General features: G+C 38.3%; 1 protein-coding gene across 1 annotated transcript; it reads left to right on the top strand.

Moving 5' to 3' along the window:
* Positions 1–314: 314 nt before the first annotated feature.
* On the top strand, positions 315–17,654 carry cacng8b (calcium channel, voltage-dependent, gamma subunit 8b). Its single transcript, XM_079470071.1, has 6 exons — positions 315–571; positions 8,041–8,311; positions 8,411–8,635; positions 12,764–12,847; positions 14,467–14,607; positions 15,323–17,654. Exons 3-6 carry the CDS (start codon positions 8,413–8,415, stop codon positions 16,117–16,119), a joined length of 1,245 nt encoding a protein of 414 aa, XP_079326197.1. The 5' UTR covers positions 315–571; positions 8,041–8,311; positions 8,411–8,412; the 3' UTR covers positions 16,120–17,654.
* Positions 17,655–17,853: the final 199 nt, after the last annotated feature.

The following is a 17,853-nucleotide window of genomic DNA, read 5'->3' as shown; positions in this document are numbered from 1 at the left end:
CAAGATGCCAGTGTCTCCTGCGATGAGAAAACGCGACGACCGTTGCTAAAACACGCTTGACTGCGCGCGTTACACCTCTGTCCCACGAGCTCGTGTTTGTGTGTAATGGCCGTCTATTTAAAAAACATTATGGCGCGAATATTTCCTCTTGTATGTCAGGATTTGGTATGCGACAAGTTGCTTACGACTAAGCATCTCTCTCCCTTTTCTCCAACACACGCATACTTACTCAGGGGGTAAGGGAAGGGATAGACAGAGGCAGCGAAGGGTTGAGGCGCGGGCGGGGGAGACGCAGTCGCGCACACGCATTGGCTACACGCGCCGTGGACAAATCCGTGCTCGAGTGACGTGGGGGACGTGTGCGCGTTGAATATATCCTCTATACTATCTATCTTAATAGCGATTCACGTTTGTAACTTGTTTTTGTACTGTGTGACGACCCTTAAAAAGCGTCGGTTACTGAGCCGAGCACATTTTTGCACATTTATGGTCTCGTTCTCTTTATATGCAAAGATTTCTCGGTTCTTCTTTGGGAGTGCGACGGTCTGCAAATATGAGACTAACTAAACCGGTAAGATTTTTTAAATATATGTATTTAATATAGCCTAGGATGATCTATGTGTGGTGGATATATTTTCTGCTGTGTTTGATTGTTTTCCGTCTGCATTTGTGTGTCCATGTGGAATGTAATGAGCGGAATAAAATCGATGCAAGCTTGCAAGCTCAGCTGTCGATTTGTCAAGCTTTTGGCCTGCATTAGGACGTCTCTGAATTGTTGGGTAAAAAATCAAACCAAAATTGCAGAAGTATAATAAATGAAATATTGCATCCTGCGTTTAAAGGCGCATCCTCGGATTCATTATGCATGTGCAAGCATAACTCTCCTTATCTGGAGCTCGGTGAAAATAACCCCACAGATATACTCGAGTCTCCGTTTTCCCTTGCGTTGGACACGTCCGTTTTGCTTTCTGGAGCGAAAATGAAGGGAGTTTGCAGAGAGACGCGCTCTCCTGGCGTCCATTTTCGGTCTCGGTGGAGGGCTGCTCTAATGAATGCACTGCGGCTCGCATCGGCACCCAGCCTCCCCCTGTCAACTCCCACACTTCCCCCTGTCCATTGATATGATCTGATCACGAGCACGGCCCTTTCACAGTCCTGCTCGTGTGGGTTTGATCCATGCTTTTCAGTCACATCATGTGACCTTTCTTGCTGTCAAGCGCCTCTATGCCTGCATTAGGCAATTTGCAAAGGAAACGATGCACGCACGTGTCTGTGACTGATAAAGGCTTACATCATGGATCCGACTGGATGCAACTGTCGTCTATGACAGAACAACACAAGATAAGGAATATTTCATCCAGATTGCTATGCTTATCTGCGAGTTTTGTAGGCGGTTAACAAAATGTGTGTCCCATACAAAAGGATGGTACATAATTTGACCACAAAGAGGTGTGAAATCATACAGCGCAAGCCGGTGATGACAGTGTATGGCTTTCATTCAGAAATACAGCAGCATACGCGTGCTTGCAGCAAGCCCATTTTAAACATCATTCACATGCATGAAAGCAGTGTTTTAATAGAAGTAAGCAGCTGGTCAGGACTCAGGTTGTATGACTCTCCTTTGGAGGATTGGGTTTAAGCCGATGTCTCCTGGGACCACGATTATGTAATACCGTAAAGGGTCCTGTGTCAGCATTACTGTACCGATACCATTTCCCATATTCCACACTGAACGCATTTCAGCTGGAGGAAAAACTCAGCTGACAGTTTTTTCGAAGAGTGGCCCCTGACTGAGATGATCTTCCCTCTGTATAATTTTAGTAAACTGTAAAAATGATGACTATCATGCCTTAAACAGAATACAAATGACAGATGTTATCATCACCGAGGGAGAAGAAGCTCCGTAGCTGGTTCAGAAGCTGATAAATCATGAAATGAGGTTGACATATTGGTTTGGAAGTACGTTTATCCCATGAAGTGCACGTTGTGTTAGTCGTGACACTTTTCCAGTTACACCAGTCTTTCCCAGCAGATCAGTACAGCTTTTAAACAGTCATACTGCAGTAGACAAAGTGGAGTGAACTGACCCCCATGCTTTTAGATCAATGCTGTCTGCCAAGCTGTATTCTCACGACTCTCATAAAAGTACTGTTATGTTTTGCTTTGCTTTTTTCCTTAGTGCAAAATACATCAAGGTTATAAGGTTTACACGGTTCATTTTTTTATTCTGGAAGTTTGTTCGGCATATGTGCAGTTTCTGGTCATTGCTCTTAAGGTCCTGTTTGCTATGGTAACATTGCTTTTGTACAGACAGTCATATCAGATAAGTCAAGCAACATCTGCTTGCAGTATGAGTTGTTGTACCCGAGTGCGATGAGGCAATACTACTAATTTAAACCATTTTAAATCATCAGTCACAAATGACCGATGTCTGCTGCAACAGTAGATGCCAATAATCCTTTTGTTCAATACAAACATGTGTGCTAAATATTAGAGAAGTGTTTTTTTTAAATGTATCACTAACACAGAAACGTGACTCTCTCTGCTTTGCAGTTATATGGAGCACATAATTATGCTCTGTTATGTGCAGTGCACATATTCTTTAATAATTTGAACAATTCTTTAATAATTAATCTATTCAGTAAAGTTTCTAAATAACCAATGGCGAATATAACGAACAGGCTTTTTAAAACGCTTCACAAAATATGTGGGAGATTAATACATGTGCATGATGCTTTCTTCTCAACACTGTCAGATTTCATTGTAGTTTGGGTAAAACCAACCAGGTGTGGGAATTGGGTGGGTAGATATGCACATACACTCAACGCAGGTATGTATAGAACACCTTACACCTTCACACACCCACACAAGTTTTCTTCTGGATTGTCCTTAAAATTCTGATAATTAACCTTCCATTAGCTTGCTCCCTACTGAGACTAAAACTTACAAAGGATGACTATCCTCTAACTTAAATAAAGACGTGAGGCTGAGCAAGCGCAGAAGAGAGATTGTGATCGTCTGTTAGCTTCTCAAGAACCTACAGTATAAAATCAACTGCAAGTGAAAGTTGACTGATTCAGTCTGTTCATACATTTCTGGATCTCAAAAGGAATTAAGAAACAAGGTAAAGCTGCTTGTTTAGAGACTCTTTATTGCTTATGGGAGGAGACGCGGACATCCAGGTTAAGCAAACTAAATGAATACTCACTCACTCACTTACATTCTCTGAGCTTCCCACACTCATTCAGCAATATAACTGCAAGTGGATTATTGTTGTTTACTGTTCATGCATATGCAGGTTCATCAAAAAACATTCAACTCATTTCAATTACTATTCTTTATTTACAGTTGTGTGACTAAAGGTGTAGTACTGGCTAAGGTAGAATAAATGTTCCCAATCTAACATATAGAGGACTTTTTTTAGATTTATATCTTATTATGGATAGTTTGGTTGGTTGTTTTTTAGCATTTCACAAAAATTTTATAAGAGCATAAAAGGCTTTTGCACTTTTGTTAGTAGTTTGTTTTATTTATGTGTGGTAGTTGACAAATAAACCGATAATCTCTCTTGCTATTTTATATTTTAATTATTTTAATTAATATTTTAATTTAAAGTTTAAATGTATTATAAACAGCTTGTTTTTAAAATGTTTGCTTTGTCATAACACAGGGCCCTTGTACTTTATATTTGTGTATGTTATTACCCAAATGCAGTTTGTGTTTTGATATGAAATGTTTTCTTGTTGATGGAATGTTTGGTCATTTTGTATATCATTATTATATATGATTAAATATCATTATAGTTTGTTCTGATTTTGTTCAACGTGACTAAAAATACAGGGCATCTCTTCTGTTATTTTGACCTGCTTCTCCAGTTTTCATATTCAGCAAATAAATGCAAATAGAAACAATATTTCTATTTGAAATTTGCTAAACATATTATTAGTAGTTCACAGTTGAAACAAAAATTATAATTTATCCTAACACAGCTATGAATAACAAATTCTGAAAAACTTTAAATAAATTTGAAATGCTGTAAAAGCTGTATATACAGTAATACACCCCAAGTATAAATGTATACAAGTAATGGCCCATCACAGTGTTACACATTCATTCTCTCAATCTCAGTGTTGTCAGTGGGTAACGTGGTGTGGTGGTTAAAGAGCTAGGCTGCTAACTGAAAGGTTGTAAAGGGGTGATCCGTAAACCATCACCATCGTGCCTTTGAGCTAGGCACTTAAGCCCCGGTTGCTCCAGAGGGACCGTCTGTGAAATAACTATACTGTAAGCCCGTTTGGAAACATGTGTCAGCTAAATGACTAAAGTAATTAGTTATAATATACATTCAGCGATTATCTGATAATGCTTTCAACATTTGGGTATGAAACAATCACTGGACTTGTCAGGTTGTGTGTAGAAGAAATGTAAAGTTTATAAATTTAGAGTTCTGTTTAAGATAGCAAGTTAATGACGTGACTTATCAATAGCCGGGTTGACCATGGTTTAATGCATTTTTTGAAGTTTCGCATCAGAAACGACTGATAGAAACGGCAAAACTTTGTTAATTAGAAAAATGCATGGGGTGCTTTTTCTTTTTTGCGAAAAAGGGTAAATATTCGAATATGGGAGATGGAAACTAATTTGACGAATAACTTCTTCCAAAAAGTATGAGATGGCATAACATGACTAGTAACCAGAGTACTGATCTTGATACGGAGCATCTGAAATGTTGTTATGGTCATTCGTAAATGCCTGAGCAAAGTTGTCAAATTATTTCTGGAATTGCCACTCAGAACTGTCACAACTGCGTTTAACCAAACAGCCGGCATCCACAAATCCTGCATTTGTGTTTTGTCTTTTTGTGTACGTAATTATTAGAAGTATAACAAATGATTATTTTCAGTGGCTTTTCTTTTTTACTGCCAGTTGAAAGTGACGGTTGACTAGTTGGATGGAAACGGTGCCTATTCGCAAATGTTTTGTGCGATATTCCAAACATAAGCTAAACATGGGAACCATGCTAATGAGCAGAACTACAACATTAACATCTTATGCATTTGGCAGATGCGTTTAACTTACTGTCACCCTGACTAGAATAACTCTGATCTTTACCTGGACCGTACCAAAGTAAACACCAAAAAATGTATTTATAAGTTATGTAGGAGGGCGGCACACATCATTTTGTGTAAGCGGTCAGGACATAGTGTCAAGAACTGGCGAGGCTGGTGTAAAAGAAAATGTTAAATATGACTACAGTCAACAAGAGGTGAGTGGTAATGTGAAGAGGATGGCTTGAGAGGGAGACAGAGAGAGAGAGAGAGGGAGAGAGAGAGAGAGAGAGAGAGGTTGGGGAGGTTGTGTGAATGCAGGAGAGCTCAGCAGTTATACTCTAATCCATCATTAGTAATGTCATCTCTCAGCACCGTGCGGTCTCACACCCTCGGCATGAGGACGATGCTGCAACCCTCAATTTATCCAAACCTAAAGATGAAGCTAGTGGTTTCATTGCAGTCATTTGATGTATAATGCTGTGCACTTTTCAAAGCGAATCATTAAAACCACTGTTTCCCTGCACGGTGATCCACAGTGGCATTTCAGACTTCAGTGCATTCGCTTTTGTTTGATTTCTGGCCCTGCATTAATACTGTGTGTGCTTTCCCTCGTTCGCTTTCTCTCTCTGTCTTTCATCTGTTTCTGTCGTTCACTTATCTCTTATGAGCAGCGTAAAAGAGGTTAAAATTTGCAGTTGCTGCCGAGGCTTACGAGCTAATTATTTTCATTCACGAGTTATAATAATTGGACATTTTTCCCATAATTATGGATTCGCCCTTCACAGCTCTGACATAATTAGTTTGAATAGTATATTAATTGTCTATAATTTTGATCGGTTACTCAGTGTATACACCTTGACATGTCAAATGTATGTTGAGTAAGTAATGATCTGGAGGAAATGAGTTTGGTGTCATTATCCCCCCCTCCCCATACACACAGCCTAGAGCCTCGCAAATCAATTCTCCAGCCGGAAAGCACATGACGGCAATAATTGAGAAATTATGAATGGAAGTGCCTTTGTGACTGATTATGTGACAGCCTCATGGGAACAAATATCTAATATCTGGTGTGACTAAATAAATCACATGCAAATATTATATATTTTTGTGGCTGCCATATGTTATCGCTATCATGCAGTAAGAAGAGAGCAGACTGAACGATCTGATATATCTGCTGTGTTGTGAGGTGTTTTGTTTGCGGTACTGATAATGAAATGCAACTGTTTTCGCACGTTTCAGGCACTCAAAGCTAAGCCTTATCTTACTGCAGCTCAACCAAAACAGCATGGCGCATGGCAAGGTCATGGCTCTGATTCCTAGGAAACAACGAACAATGTATTCCTTGACTGCCTTTAATTTGCTTTGGATCATAAAAGTTTCTGCCACGGTGACTACATACAGTATGAGCTTTATTAGACAAAAAACAGTTTACAACAGTGATTATACAACCTCAGTTAATGTTTCAGTGGCGTTCAGAGAGATGGAGTTGACACCCCAAGTTCAGCTCTTTGTAGTTTTCAGTGGGCAGTCAAGTGTATTCCTAAAAATGACTAGGTTTTTGGAATATGAATGGTATGACTTTTTGAAGAATGTTGTTAACCGGACCCTATTAACTTACATTGGTTGTGGATCCATACAGTAGAAGTGAATCGTGGCCAGTGCTGTTCAATTACCAACTTTCTTCAAAATATCTTCTTTGTGTTCTGCGGAAGAAAGAAAGTCATGCCGGTTTAAAATGACTAGAGGGTGAGTTGGGTGAACTATCACTTTTAGTTTGGCATGCGCAGCAACGTTTGTTTATGTTGTTGCTTTGAAGCCGTCTGTAGTACTGTGGTCTCAATGCAGCTTTTAAATTTTTAGTCACTAGTAACTATTTAAAGTATCACCGCGGCCATCACTGAAAATCGGACACTGTGTGGCAAAATGTGTTTGTGATCTGTGTGATTTTGCGACATAGGATGCTAGCGGCTGTAGTAATGGAGTCTTGAGTCCAGTTTGCACAGGTGAAAATCATGTGATGGTTTATTCCCAGCTGTGACAGAAATGAGTGGATTCCATCGCTCTCTCTCACGTATGTGTTCTTTCCTGGAATGAACATCTACAGTACTGTCGCCTTACCTCACCTAAGGTTATAAAAATGATTAAGTTATTAATGTGCCCGGCTTTTGTAGGAAATGTCAGTTGTTTTTAAACAAATATAAATATTTAAATAACCTGCAAAATCTACATATTACAAAATCTACAGATTGCAGCTTTAATTATATTTGTGAAAAGAGAATGGATGAGGGAGGTACTTTATTTTATTTGTGTTTATTTGTTATATTATTTGTGGATATTAGACCAGTTTTATTCTTTATCACAGAGAGAGAGAGAGACATAGAGAGATAGATGCAATTTAATCTTTACAAATGTGTCGCTGACACAAATGAAATGTTCGACCAACACCTGAGCAGAAAGTGTGCTATAAGTCTGTGCTGCAGAGCTTCACCATGCAAACAGGGTTTAACCCATTTTGATGATGGTGCCATATTGCAATATAAATTATTTACAGCCATGGCAGCACTGCATTATGCTTGCTAAATTATGTTTGCTAAATTATGCGTACTGTGTGACTGTCCTCCGATTTTAAGGTCTTCGCTGTGTCTGTAGTCCTATAGGTATAATGACGTAAAAGATGAAGTAATATGAGGTAACATTTCTTTTCATCCTGCTCAGTCAGTCTCTATGGACACATGCAGTGATCTGGTTCATGAAATGTTGCTGAATTGCATGTTTGTCAGACACTCCTTTATCTCAAGGGAAAAGAGATTGAAAGCACCCCCATCTCTCAACGCTAAAGCTTTTGCAATTCACTGTTACTATGGCAACAGTGTAGACCTGCCTTTTCCCCTTTCCCTCCAAGTTCTTTAGAGTTATTCCTTGCCAAACTTCCCTCAAACACTTTTATTGCGGCAGAATCTTATCCATCTCTCTCTTTGTCTCTCTCTAGGTTCTTGATCAGCAATGACCAGCACTAAAAGCAACTAAGATTATTTACACACGAGAGGCATCACAGGAGGCCATAACAAGATTCCCCAGTGCAGCTGACCCATGAGTAGAGCAGTAGAGAAAAAGGAAGCATAAACGAGTGCAAGAAGGAGAAGAGGCGTGCGTGAGGACAGTCGATGGATGCTGCCCGGATTGAAGGGACAGCGCATTCTCATCTGACGAGGAAAAGAAAGATTTCAAAATTGAGTCGAAGGACAGAAACTCGCCGTCAGGTAAGTTGAAAATTTGACTTTAATTGTTCTCCAGTATGTGGTGATCGGGCCTTAGATGATGGGTGAAGTTTTTCATTGTATTACCTCTCTCTTCCATAGGCATGGTGTGTGAGAAGGGCATTCAGATCCTTCTCACCATCGTGGGTGCTTTTGCATCCTTCGGCCTGATGACGGTGGCTATCGGCACTGACTATTGGCTTTACTCGCGGGCGCTCATCTGCAACAGCACCACCAATTCCACACAAGAAGATCCCCATAATAAGGACAAGAAAGACCCCGGTGCCCTGACGCACTCTGGCCTATGGAGGATCTGTTGTCTGGAGGGTCAGCCACCATCTTCTTAAATAATGTGTTTCAGTGTTATTTGTGTCAGTATTTGGGAAAATAGTTAATTTTAAGAAACATAGGTAATTGTGGCACACATTTGTAAACTCATATTATACAGTGTATGTTCTTAATGAAAATTCATACGTGATGGATAATGTAACAGCGAGTCGGTTGTTATCATAGCGTAAACCCCTACAGGGGAATCAGGAGGAAGTAAATTATGGACCACAAAACGTTTTAACATTTTTAAGACAAAACGAGATGAACAATCATTGTTTAATCATTCGTATAATATAATATCATATATGTAATTAATTAAGTAACATGTTTAAGGTCAAGATGACCGCTGTGGTGACATTAGACTTTTCATTCTTTTGACTTCCATTCATACACATATGCAAACAAAATTCACATTTCGCTGCATTTCAAAGGTCAAGTTTGGTGAACTCTGACCTGAGATTTCGTATCACCTCTTCAGTTAAAGGAGATGCTAATATCACACATTGCAATTTTCTGCAATACAGCTTTAAAATAACAAAAACAATAGTAAAAGTGCAAATACCTTGGAATGTTTTTTATTGATGTTTTTTCTAGTTGCTACCCATATACGTAGGGCTCTGCATATAAATAATGTATTCCGAAAGTCTAAAGTGACCTCAACATTAGTTTTGAACCAAATGAATAAATAAAACACACATATTTAGTTCTCATATCGACAATTATGCAATGAAATATAATTTTGCATGCATGATAATTAATCCAGTTAGAAAATAATCTTATCATAATATCTGTTATATTCACTTAAATTAATAGGAAGTCACAGACTGTACATAATGCAAATTACTCACTCATCTTCATGATCAAGTGTATCTAAAAGTATGTATGTTAGAATGAAGTGGTTTAGAAAAGTATTTTAAGCCAAATCGCTTTATGTAAGTATAATTAATGCACACAAAATCATAATACACTGTATGTAAGCATTCTCAACCTCTGAGATTTGCTGCTAAAATAGTTTTTAACGTAAGCGAGCGGCATAAAATAGCTGTAATTAAAAGGCTGAGCTGATTGTACAGAGAGGTCAATGCAGTGGTCCCAGTGTTACAGGGCCTTTCGGCTCCTCATGTTCCCTTTCATCCCTGTGTAATGCGCTCTCCGCTCAGCCCACAGCCAGCCATTGTGCTTCGCTAATTTAGCCTTATGGCTAAGCTGTCTGATAACAAAGCATTCAATTAAAGATAAGCCCGGAACCCCAATCACCACAGCAGCGTGACTTCTCTCATTCCCTCTCTTCTCTCTGTTTTGCCTCTTTGTTTTCACTCTCCACTCTTTCTTTGGTCCTTTGGTAGCCGCAGTGTTACTGCGTGAATGGAACACTTTAGAGGTCAAGACATCCTTGCTTTCCCTGGGGATTAAAGCCAATGAATGAATGCTTAGTAGAAAAACAGTTAAGAGCCGGTGAAGTGGAAACAGCAGCCATTTTGGATCTGCATAATAAATGTCAAAGCTGTCCAAATAGAGAAGTCTTCAGGGTGTGTGACAATACATGCACTGCTTGTTACAATGCCCTAACTGCATTCTAGACATCAGTTTATCTGGACTCAGAGCTGGTACAACACAGGGAGAATCAATAGTAGAGGCTCATACTACTCAGAGCTGAAAATTAATGAGTTACTGTGGCTTACAGATCCGTTGTAAGAGAGAGAGAAAGCAAAGGCACGGTAATCATCCCATAGAAGATCAATGCTTTGTGTGGGAGTCATTCCCAGTTCGGTGACTGATGTTGTGTTTGATGGCAGGGATGAGGTCAGATATTGCGGTATCTTCACCCACAACAAGAAATTTTGTCATTATTTATTCCTCCTTAGATTGTTTTCGCTTGTTTTAACCCATGGTTTAAATTAACCTATGCTGGCTTGTTTCAACCCACAATTCTGCGCTGTTTTGATGTCATGGATGGATATTTTCTAGATTAAGTGAAATATATATTTTACCCAACCATGTGTAAAATCTGATGTTTTTAGAAAGAATGAGATTCTACCATTTAGTATAACAAAAACAAAATTTCCAGTACAGAGACCAGAAATCTGTAAATATTACTTATTAAACCTTATGAAACAAAAATACTATTATATATATATATATATTAAATAATACATTTCCATGAATTGGAACTAAGTGTGTATATTTCTTAATAAGCAGAAATCCCTCATGTATTATTTCATATATTGTAATATATATATTTACAATTATATTTAATTATTTATAAGCACTGTGCTATATGTAATATATTATTAATAATATTAATATTTCTTATATAAAATGCATAAGAAAGAAATATCATCATTGGTTTTTTTTCACACCATAGGACACATGTGCACTTTATTTGTCAGCTACCCGTTTACATCTTGCTAAATGATCTACAGTACATGAGATTTTTATTTATCTCTCATTTTTAGTGATGCACCACAACAAAAAAATCTTGTCCTCAACTGAAACCCAAAATGTTGGACTTGCCTGATGCACTCTCTCCGCACCAGCGGAAAAGCACCGCCAGACACGTCTTTTCTATACATATGCGAGCCTCACAGATATGAAGTCTTTGAAGGGTAGATGTGTGATGACAGCACTGCCCTTCAGACAAATGAAATCTAAGCGTTGTGTAAGAATGGTAGGTTTTCATCTTGTGCTTTTGGCCCGTAGCCAATAATACCATTTTCGGCTGAAAATTTTCGGCGGCTGAAATTTTAAGGGAATCTTAATAGATTTTATTATACTTTTAGGTGGATTGACATGTCCTTATTTATTATAGTCGAATGGAAAAGAACAATTCTTCAAAATTTTCCATTTGTGTCACACCAAAAAGTCGAACAAGTTTAAAATGGCGCAAGGGTGCGTTAATAATGACAGATTTGTACTTTTTCTCCAGCAGAGTTACACTCACACTTTTCCCTTTTGTGCCTCGTCTCTTTCTTACAGACTAATGACCATGAGAGGAGGAATATAAAAAGACAGAAACTGCTGCCCCCTACACACACCTGTCCACCTCTCCCTTCATCTGTGTGTCATCAATCCATCACACTCCCACTCCATCAGTTAACAGCAGTCATGCTGTCATCATAGTGCTTTCTGATGTCATCATAGTGCGTCAGTCTGTCTGTCTGCAGTAGGCCCCCGTGCAGCACTGGAGCGGGTAGATATTCACTGCCTGAATGACTCCAGGGCTATTTGATTTCTGTGGTTCATGTGTGTATGTTTGTGTGCGTTTTTTGCATTTCTGTTCCGCTTTCTACGCATTTTAACAGGATGAATGAAAATAATTAAATTGGTTTCATGAGCTGAAATATAAATATAAATTCCCTCGCTAATTGACAAAGATGAGATCGGAGATTAGACCATTAATGGTTTCTCTGAACTCTTGTGGTATTTTTAAAGGGGTCATATTGCGCGGATAGGTGTTTTTCTGTGTCTTTGGTGTGTAATGAGTTGCCCATGCATGTATTAGACACGTAAAATTGAGAAAAATTTAGTTTTGGAACAAAAGATAAATTCTTTCTAAAAGTGAATGCTCACCCAGACCTGCCTGAAACACTTTGTGTAACCACACCCCCACAAATCTACGTCAGTTCGGGGTATGATTTGAGTAAGACCGCCCAAATGTATACGCAAGTAAGGTGGATGTCCTGTCAGTACAATTGCTTTGGAACCTGATGTTCCGAATATGGTAAGAAGCGTTACATTTCCGTCACACGCTTGCAGTATTCAACTGATCACTACGCACTAATGAACTGGCCAATCATAGCACACCTCGCTTTTCAGAGCGATGAGCTTTGTAAAAAATATGCGTGTTTCAGAGAGGCGGGGCAAAGCGAAGATACAAACATGCACGGAATGTGGAAACTACAGCGTTTTTTAACCTTAAATTGTGTATACACATTGCATTACATCTAAAACAAACGACAATACTCCTGTTTTAGTCTTGTCATATGACCCCTTTAAACTGTGATGTCATCCTTTTCTCCTTTGTGAATGACTTTACATCAATAAATGTTTGAAAAAAAGAATGCTGCACTTAAATTTATACAGTCAATTTCAAAGGATTATAAAAGGATTGTCTTTGTGTCGTAGGGGTAAAGCGTGGCGTGTGTTCCCAGATCAACCACTTCCCAGAAGATGCTGACTTTGATCACGATGGAGCAGAATACGTTTTGCGTAAGATATTTTACTTTATTACAAAGAGACCAATGATGAAATGTATTTGGATTAAAACAAAAGAAATTGCAACTGCAGTCTAACGGCTCAAGATATATTTAAGTGCTACACATTGCTTATAACTTTATGCATGTGATATACAGTTCAAAATAACAGCAGTCCAACATCATTAACCAGATCAGTCTCTGTTTTTGGAAGAAATAATATTTCTTTATTGCAAATATTTTACTGTTTGAGTACAGTAGATGTATTGTTTATTGTAGTAGAGTAATAGTAAACCATCAGACCCAACAGTCACTACATGCATGCAAATTCTGTGTAATTGAATCATTAATTGAAAAGGGCGTGTTCAAAATAATAGCAGTGTGGAGTTCAATCAGAGAGTAAAATGGGTCGTTCCAGACATTGTTCAGAAGAACAAGTATCATTATTTGCGCTCCAGTGGTATTAGCAGTTTTGATGTACCTAAAACCCGTATTTCTTTTGGTCGTCACTCAAGACCTTAAACCTCAGTTCATATGTTTCGTTTGAATTTTTTAAAAGCTTAATTTTGGCATTTGTTCAGGATCATGTTGCTTGTTTTTGGTTAATCGACTGTTTTTTTACTTTGTTTATATAGTAATTGTGCTATTTGTGAACTTGTGTTTTGTTTTCTATTGTACTGTACCTGCTCCTTATGCTGCCTCTTGGTCAGGTCGATTTTGTAAATGAGAGCTGCTTCTCAACTGACTTACCTGGTTAAATAAAGGTATTATTATAGAACAGCGTACTTTGCTTAGAGCATCATCATATGGGGATGTTTCTCATACTATGGTGTTCGGCCTATTTAACGGATTCCACGGATCATGGATCAGTTTGATTACATTAAAATACTTAAAAGAAGTCAGTTTGTCTACTTGTGAAATAAAAAACGCTATTTCTGAGGCAAAACCAAGAAATGCAGAGGAACTGTGGTTTGTAGTGCAATACAATAAATATTATTTCATTGATTCACAAGAACGTTAAATCTTCAAGCATTTTTCATTTTATACAGTAAATGTTTGACTTTGTAAAGAAAAACGTAGACACTGCTATCAGCCTAACATTCCTTTTTCTTCACTTTCTGTAGAGTAATAACAAATTTGATACTTTTTTCTTCATGATTTGATTTTGTGTATTGAAATAAAAGATATTATAAGGATTTTGAGATTTACGCACTTTTTTTAAACACACTACTATTATTTTGAACACAACTGTATATGCGTATGTAAATGCATTCATGCAAAAGTTCAGCGTTTTTTTGTTGATATTTGGATGCCATTTCCATGTCCCAGTAGGAATGCTGGACTATCAGGGGAGCATTTGGTCCTCTTGAGCGTCTTAACACGTCCTCAGAGTGATTTAATCACACAGATGGCTCATTTTGGCTTAGTTTCTTTATATAAAACAGAGCAAAAATAGCTTGTTTATATCTAAAGTGTGTTGAAATATAAATGTAAAGTGCTAAAAACCTGAACAGAATGAGCTCCTCTGAGTTTATCAAGTCTATTGCTCTCTGTCTCTCACCCTGCCAACTGTTTCCCAACGTTACTATTTTTTGCCTTCCTGCTCTCTCTCTCTCTTTCTCTCGCTCTCTGCAGGAGTGGTCCGGGCCTCCAACATCTTTCCCATTCTTAGTGCTATCCTGCTGCTAATGGGAGGGGTCTGTATCGCAGCCAGTCGTTTCTACAAGAGCAAAAGGAACATTGTGCTGGGAGCTGGGATTTTGTTTGTAGCGGCAGGTAAAATGTGTTTGTTTGGTGGGAGATGGATTAAAACATCAAACTATACCTTATATGTTGCATGTTACAAGTGTAAAATAATAAAGAAATGTTTAAGATTCAAAATAAATCATATGCTAACTAAATAATTGACAAATGTCCCAATTATGTTATTGTTAAAGGGATACTAAATGAAAATTCTGTCATCATTTACTGTTCCAAACCTGTGTAAATGTTTTTGTTCTGATGAACACAGAAAGATATTTGGAAGAATGTGAGTCATTTTCAGTTCTGGGTTTATTGACTACCATTGAAGGAAAAGTTATCGCATCATTTTATGTTCTGTTGAACATAGAATTAGATATTTTAAGAATTTTGGAAAGCAGACAGTTCTAGGGCACCATTGACTACCATTTAAAACAAAATACGATGGTAGTCAATGATGTTCAAGAAATGTCTGCTTTCCAAAATTCTTAAAATATCAAATTCTGTGTTCAACAGAACCTAAAATGATGCGATAACATCTTTTCAACAGAACAAATTAATTGACACACATTTTTGGTTAGAATATCCCTTCAATGTCAATTTTATTTTATGTGTTGAAGTTCTGTTGCTGGACCTTAGATTGGACTGTAAATGCATACAATTATGATAATTGGGTGTAAGTTTGGTTTTATTGGTTTAATTTAATGCCTTTTTAATTTTTTTTTATCAATTTATGTTCTCTGAATTTTAGGGCTGAGTAACATCATTGGTGTGATAGTCTACATTTCTGCAGCACTGGGTGACATTTCTCCGAAGAAAGATGAGGATAAGAAATGGCAGTACTCATACGGCTGGTCTTTCTACTTTGGTGGGCTGTCTTTCATTCTGGCTGAGATGGTGGGAGTGCTGGCGGTGAACATCTACATCGAAAAGAACAAAGAGCTTCGCTGTCGCTCTCGCACAGATATCTTCAAGAGCACCACTAACGCCATGCTACGGCTCCCGAGCTACCGCTTCCGCCGCAGGTCGCGTTCCAGCTCTCGATCCACCGACCCCTCCCGCTCCCGAGACCCGTCCCCGGTGGGCGGCCCTCCTGGGAGCAAGAACTTCGGAATGCCCCCCTCTGCTTTACTCTCCCAGGGGCCTATTTCTGTTTCCACCCTACCCAATCCCCACTCCCGCTCTGTTCTGCCAGGGGGCGATATTTCCCTCTACACCCTCTCCCGAGACCCCAAACTGGGGGGTTTGGGAGGGCTGGGTGCCCCTCCGCTGTACGGCACGGTGGACCGTGCCACACTATACCAGCTGCATAATTGCTTCCCCAAAGAGAGCGTAGGGGGCGGAGGTAGCATGATGATGAGTGGGACGCTACCTTCGCTCAAATCCCACAATCCTTCAGCCGTTCAGAATTCCTCCAACTCAAATGCTCCACTCAGCAACTCCGTCCCTTCCTCTCAGCCTCCGGGGATGGGCACGCTGGATAGGTTAGGGAAAGGTGACCGAGAGAGTAACTCCAACACTCTAAACAGAAAAACTACACCAGTTTAGACAGGCTGGAGCTAGGGGAAATTCATAAAATGCAAAAGCAAGAAATAATGTAGATGGAAAGACTGGTATTTGACTAAAGGAAATGCAAACAAGACATTTCCTTTAGTCAGTATTGACAAATATTTCACTTTAAGAAAAAAGTTGGGAATAAAAGAAAGGCAAAAAAGCTTGTAATAACAACACCACTCATGTTGTTTTCATTACTGTTTCAAAACATGCTGTTTTAACTTAAAGAAACAATAATCATGTGATACTGTGATGTTTATTATTTCATTTAATAATGTGAAATTTCAAGATGGTGAAGTGTTGTTGTTATTATGACTAGGTTTAATAACAGCTAGATTTAGAGTTTCGGATGGTTCTAGTTTAAAACTAGAAAGTAGATTTTGATTTTCAAACATTCTGACTGTGATTAAAAAAGGTTATACTGAGCACTGCAGAAACATGAGTGTATTCAATATGTATGTGAGAATGAGATTATTATTATTATTATTATAACTAACTTTGTGAGAAGCATTTTATTTATTTTAAAGAAAGTTTTATTTTCTACCCTTTGATAACATGCAATTTAGTGTGTAATATCTGTCTTCCAGCTCGACAAACAGATCAGCGTAATTCATGAACTGAACCAACGAAGTGTTAAAATATAAAAGAGTTTTGTATAAACCGACCATCATATTTTTGTTATAAGCATTGCTAGCAGTAGAAGTAGCACTTGTCGAATTGAAAATCTTGTTTTGGGGCATTAACACAGTTCCACACCTGGACAAAGTGGGAGAGAGGATATATTTGTATAAAGTGGTGAGATTTAGAAAATACATCTTTCCAAAACTGTGCTTTTAAAAAAGTTGGGATACCTAAAGGGAAATTTGAACCATCGTAAAATAACAGGTTCAAGGTTGATGAGCGATTTTGAATTTTGAAATGCAAATGTATATTAAGCAAAACTGTATTTGGAAAATAGATACTTTCTTTAAAATCAAAAGAGTATAGCTAGGTTGGGGGTCTTTATGTATGGGGAAGGGCAGAACGGGTGGGAGGGACTTTTTAAATACGTGTGAGGACACCGTCTTCCTTGAGCTCTGATTGGGCCACATTTGTATGTTGGGGCATGCCCTGTGTCGTTTGTGTTTTCCCTCTATTGTGTCATGTGATCATGACAGCGTCCCAAAGGCAAAGCTCCCCTCCAAAAAAAAATATACTTTCACTGTGCTGCACTTGACTCCCTTTGACATTTATGCTTCTCTGAATAAGAGACTATATAAGTGAACATTCTGCTAACCTTTAACCTTTATTCCATGATCAAAGCCAACAAGGTCAACATGGGACATTACGTTACAGAGTGCAAAATGGGCATCAAACCACACAATCTCCTGTGGGAGTCTTTTTTAATTCATCAAAAATATGACAAACTACACACAGACAGCATTTATGTGGTCAGTTATAGTATGTAGTGGAGAATAGATATATTTAGAAAAAAAAGGTTTATCTTATTGTGTGATAAACTAACACTGTATTGCACGAATTTTATACATAAAAGAAACAAAGAGATAATCTACGAGTGATGTCATTTGTGTGTTATTGAATCTTTGTCAAGCCTTTCAAGACATATCAAAATCATATTGTCTTTCATAGCCGCCATCAGTTCTCTTTCCATAATATTACAAAACTAGCCAGAGAGACCTTAAATAAACGTAAAGTTAGTTTTCGTGCATATGCCAACTAAACACACTA

The sequence above is a fragment of the Barbatula barbatula genome (genome assembly GCF_947034865.1).
Source record: "Barbatula barbatula genome assembly, chromosome: 12".
Lineage (NCBI taxonomy): Eukaryota > Metazoa > Chordata > Actinopteri > Cypriniformes > Nemacheilidae > Barbatula > Barbatula barbatula.
The sequence above is the reverse complement of the archived record's forward strand: the minus strand, read 5'-3'. Positions and strand labels throughout refer to the sequence as shown.

What these genes read in the sequence shown, in the direction of transcription:
- cacng8b (XM_079470071.1), top strand. Translation starts at nt 8,413, where the DNA reads ATGGTGTGTGAGAAGGGCATTCAGATCCTTCTCACCATCGTGGGTGCT. An exon ending in GAGGATCTGTTGTCTGGAGG is followed by an intron (nt 8,636 to 12,763) that starts GTCAGCCACCAT and finishes TTTGTGTCGTAG; the next exon opens with GGGTAAAGCGTGGCGTGTGT. An exon ending in TGGAGCAGAATACGTTTTGC is followed by an intron (nt 12,848 to 14,466) that starts GTAAGATATTTT and finishes CGCTCTCTGCAG; the next exon opens with GAGTGGTCCGGGCCTCCAAC.